Source organism: Lupinus angustifolius, chromosome LG08 (genome assembly GCF_001865875.1).
Source record: "Lupinus angustifolius cultivar Tanjil chromosome LG08, LupAngTanjil_v1.0, whole genome shotgun sequence".
NCBI classification, from domain to species: Eukaryota; Viridiplantae; Streptophyta; class Magnoliopsida; order Fabales; family Fabaceae; genus Lupinus; species Lupinus angustifolius.
In genome coordinates this window covers 13,615,532-13,619,597 of record NC_032016.1, presented here as the reverse complement: position 1 = coordinate 13,619,597, position 4,066 = coordinate 13,615,532, and the positions used below count along the sequence as shown (strand labels likewise).

General features: G+C 33.5%; 1 protein-coding gene across 1 annotated transcript; it reads right to left on the bottom strand.

Moving 5' to 3' along the window:
• Positions 997-3,631, bottom strand: LOC109355195 (light-harvesting complex-like protein OHP2, chloroplastic). Its single transcript, XM_019598202.1, has 2 exons — positions 3,054-3,631; positions 997-1,254 (listed from the first exon to the last, which is right to left on the bottom strand). Exons 1-2 carry the CDS (start codon positions 3,470-3,472, stop codon positions 1,140-1,142), a joined length of 534 nt encoding a protein of 177 aa, XP_019453747.1. The 5' UTR covers positions 3,473-3,631; the 3' UTR covers positions 997-1,139.

Here is a 4,066-nt window from a genome sequence, read left to right as displayed (position 1 = left end):
CATAATCATAGACCATTGAATTTGTATGGAAAATGATTTTTAAATCATAGAGATACAATTCATTATTACAATATATGTAGTAGTTAATTTGAAGATTTTCATGAAGGTCTATGTCCATGGGTACAATTTATTGTAAACAATCATGAATAAAAACTTGGTACTATCTTGAAGATGGTATCTATCACAAGTGCTCAACATTCATCAAAACGACCCCCAAGGTACTTATTTTTTAATTAATATTTTTTAGGAGAGATTAGCAATATTTTTGTATGAGGGGGTGTAAAGTAATAAAATGATGTATTTTTTTGTGAGGAGAGAATATTAGCAATTAGCTTTTTTTTGTGGCTTGAAGCAAAAGCTTCAACCTTACCCTTTCGTCACCCATTGGCACATGAGGAAGGAAAAAAGCCTCTAAAATTATTATTTTTCAATTAACTTCATCCACAGTCACCTTACAAAACCTTGTCATATCTTAATATTTTAAAATCAACCAACAAACCAACAAGATGTTAGTCTACATATAACGTAAAGCTTCACTACATCCTTAGATGGACTAAAAGGTCAAAAATTCAATTCTTTGGAACAACACTTGTTAAAAGTAACAATTATACATGTCAAAAGGAATTAGTTTTTTACCAAAAAAAGATGAGTAGACTTTAGTTATACTCAAAAAAAAATCTTTTCAAACTCAAATAATTTGGTAACCAATGCAAGTCTATTTTAGTTTAAAATTCATCAAGCTTTCAAGATCATTCACTACTGAAGTGAAAAAATAACATTGCAGCCGATTTACATGTCAGGACTGGGGTGGAGGATCATAAGATCATGCAATATCCCGAGTAGGATTGAGATTTTGACTACCTCGATAACAAGAATCACCTAGTTTGGGCCATCAACAATGCAGTTTCTACATAGAATAGGTGTACAGTTGCAGCTTAATTGTCTTAACTACAACCTGTAATGCATTAAAAAAATTCTATCCCTCTAGCAAGAAGCAAAAGATAAAGTACATTCTTGTTATTTCATCAAGATGAAAAAAATGCTCGTTTTGCGATTAATAAAGATGAAACAAATTACTCGACCATTGTTTATACCAAGGAGGAACAAGTGACTATTAACAGTATGTAATATTAAGGTATTCAATCCAAATCGAGTATCCCGAAATTCGAGAAAAGGATCTTTACTTGATCAACAAAGTCAGAGCCTGTTGCATACTCTGTTAGCAGCCCTACAGCAAAACCAAACATTGCCCATCTGTATAAAGAGAAGTTCATATTAATAAGACAAATATGGCAGAATTTGCATGAGAAATGCAGATTCAATAGAAGAGTAACCGGTATTTTCTCTATACAAAGAAAACTATTAAACATAAGCACCTAAGATGCATCCTTGAACCTGAGCTAGCTACACTGAGTTTCCACTCTGACAAGTGTTCAGATAAATGATTAAATCTACTATCCATATAAAACTAATCAATTTATGTGAATTTTCATCATGTCACCAAAAGGCTATAATGTATAAAACTAAGCATTTCCAATAGATTATTATCGAAATCATTCGCAATATTTTTTAATGTAAATTCAGAATAGCGGTAAAGACTCTTCACATTGCCATTTTAAACGAAAAGATAATAACAGAAATGTAAAATATAAGGGGGAGAATTGAAAGATTGATACTGATTTCTCTTTCTCGTTGGATTTACGGCAACCACAGCAGTTTTAAGGTTGGTCATCTTTCCTTGTAAATTCAGTAGAGTTTAATGTGTTAGCTTGTTTACAAAGATGTAAGAAACCTAAGGAGATATGCATATAATGTTTCTTTCAAAAGGAGTTGGAGAAAGCTCAAGACATGAAATTAAATTGACTCAAGAGAATCCTAAAGATTTCAATAGGAATTTGTTTCCCTTTATTTCTCTTTGCTTGGAAAATGATACAACATAGTCTGATTGGATATTTAACTGCCACCAATGCCTCTCATAAGTCTTGTCAAATGAGTGAGGTTCACATGTTACAGAGTTACAATTCAAGAGTTCTAGCATCTGAATATGTAATCCTTTTGTTTCCTGCCAGTCTTGGATAACTACAATCTACTCTAAATTATCAAACTAGAGTGAAGCTTTTGCAGAACAATATGTTGGGTTTAGCTGGTGTCCGCAATATGCTATTGTAGGAGAATCCACAACTGCAATTGTTGTCACCTTGGCTGTATTTCCCACAATTGCAGTAAACACAACATGAAAGGGCGAGCCTTGACACAGTGATAAGGTTACTTGCCTTGTGACCTAAAAGTCATGGATTTAAATCACTTAAGGCTGCATACATCTACCATGCCCCGGAACCCACTAGGTGGGAGCCTCATGCACTGGACCATCATGCAATACATGCATCTTAACTATAACCACAATTTAAAACTATGGGTTTAGTGAACCTTGACTACTTGTAATCTCACTCTAAATAAAAAGGATACAAATGTCGATATATGTTACTGTTTTTTTTTTGGTATTTCAAATTACTCTCATGATACATTTTGTACCTTGCTAAAAAACTGACCCTTGTTTACCAACCACATACTATCTAACCAAATCCAATTCGCTCTCGATAGGTTCCTCAAAAATTCCAATTCGTGTGGATTCGTCCCCCAACTAAAGAAGAGATCTTGGCGGAATTGCCACGTATGAAATTGGGCACAATTTTGCAAAGAAATAGCCAGCTTGTTTCCCTCTCCATTATTGGAGCTCCAATTTTACATGCACTCACACAATTTGATTGAACCAAGATAATTATAAAAACTTCGGAAGCAATACCCCTTGAAGTTGAGGGGAAAGAACAAAAATGTTAAGAATTGGGAGCAATATTCCCATTAAATTTCCTGGCCTGCTGCCACAACCAAGTCAACTTCAAGATTCACCAAATATTCTGATAAATAGAACACCACCCCATCATTCAACAAAATAGGTATTCACAATCAAATCAAAGATACAATTAAAATAAATCCACATATAGAAGTGCACCAAAATTATTATCTTCCCAAACCCAATAGTAGAAAAATGTTACCTTCCATTGCTAATCTCATTTTTCCCAATGAAACCAAACAAAAGACCCTTCTCTGCTTCTTCTTCAAGCTTCTTCTGCCTGAAATATTCCTGCAACTCCTTAGCTTTTTGCCTCTGAAACTCTAATGTAATAACATTCTTACCACCCTCAACAACAACACCAGATGGTTTCTGTGGGGTAGGAACAATTGTAGGAGGAGTTGGCTTCAGAGGCTGAGAGGAACTAGAAGATGATTCTCTCACTGGAGGAGCCACTGGTCTTCTTATAGGCCCTTCAGCCTTAGAGTTCCTTATAGTAACACTATGAATCTTGAAGGAAGAAAACCTGAAAGAATAGGATGAAGTTGATGAAGATGTGGAAGATGGAGAAGAGGAACATGTTGGAATTTTGATGCATGGGATTGAAGATGCCATAGACATGTTTTGATGCTAATAAACTATGCTTAGAATTTTGTTATGTTTTTGTTGTGCTTTTAGCATTTTTCTTCCATTGGGTTTTGTTTGGACTTTGTGGTGTCTTATCAAAAACAGGAAATGAGTTTGTGGATAAGGTATTGACAAGTTTCCACTGGATGCTGGTTCCAGTTCAGAGGAGTTGTAAGTGTCCTTAACCCACTTGAAGCTGGCCAACAATTTTCTTTACTATTTATTTTATTATTCATTTGTATTATTAATTTTATTTAAAATTTAATAATAATTAAAATTAATGGTAAATAATTTAATAATATTATAAAAAAATATAACAATGTTAAGGTATTTCTCATTATTTCTTCACCAGGTTTTGGACCTTTGCATCATTAGCTATTGGTTTTTTTAATGGAATTTGACACAAATATTAGGATCATTTCTTGTTACATGACAACGATTTATAAGATTAAAAGTCATGAAAATATTTACACTGAAACTAATAAGATCTAATGATTTTACTTTTATCTCTTTTCTGTTTTACAGAATAATCTGTCACCTCTCTCATGTTAATTGTTATGGTTGCCCTAGATATTATAAAAGGGTGTG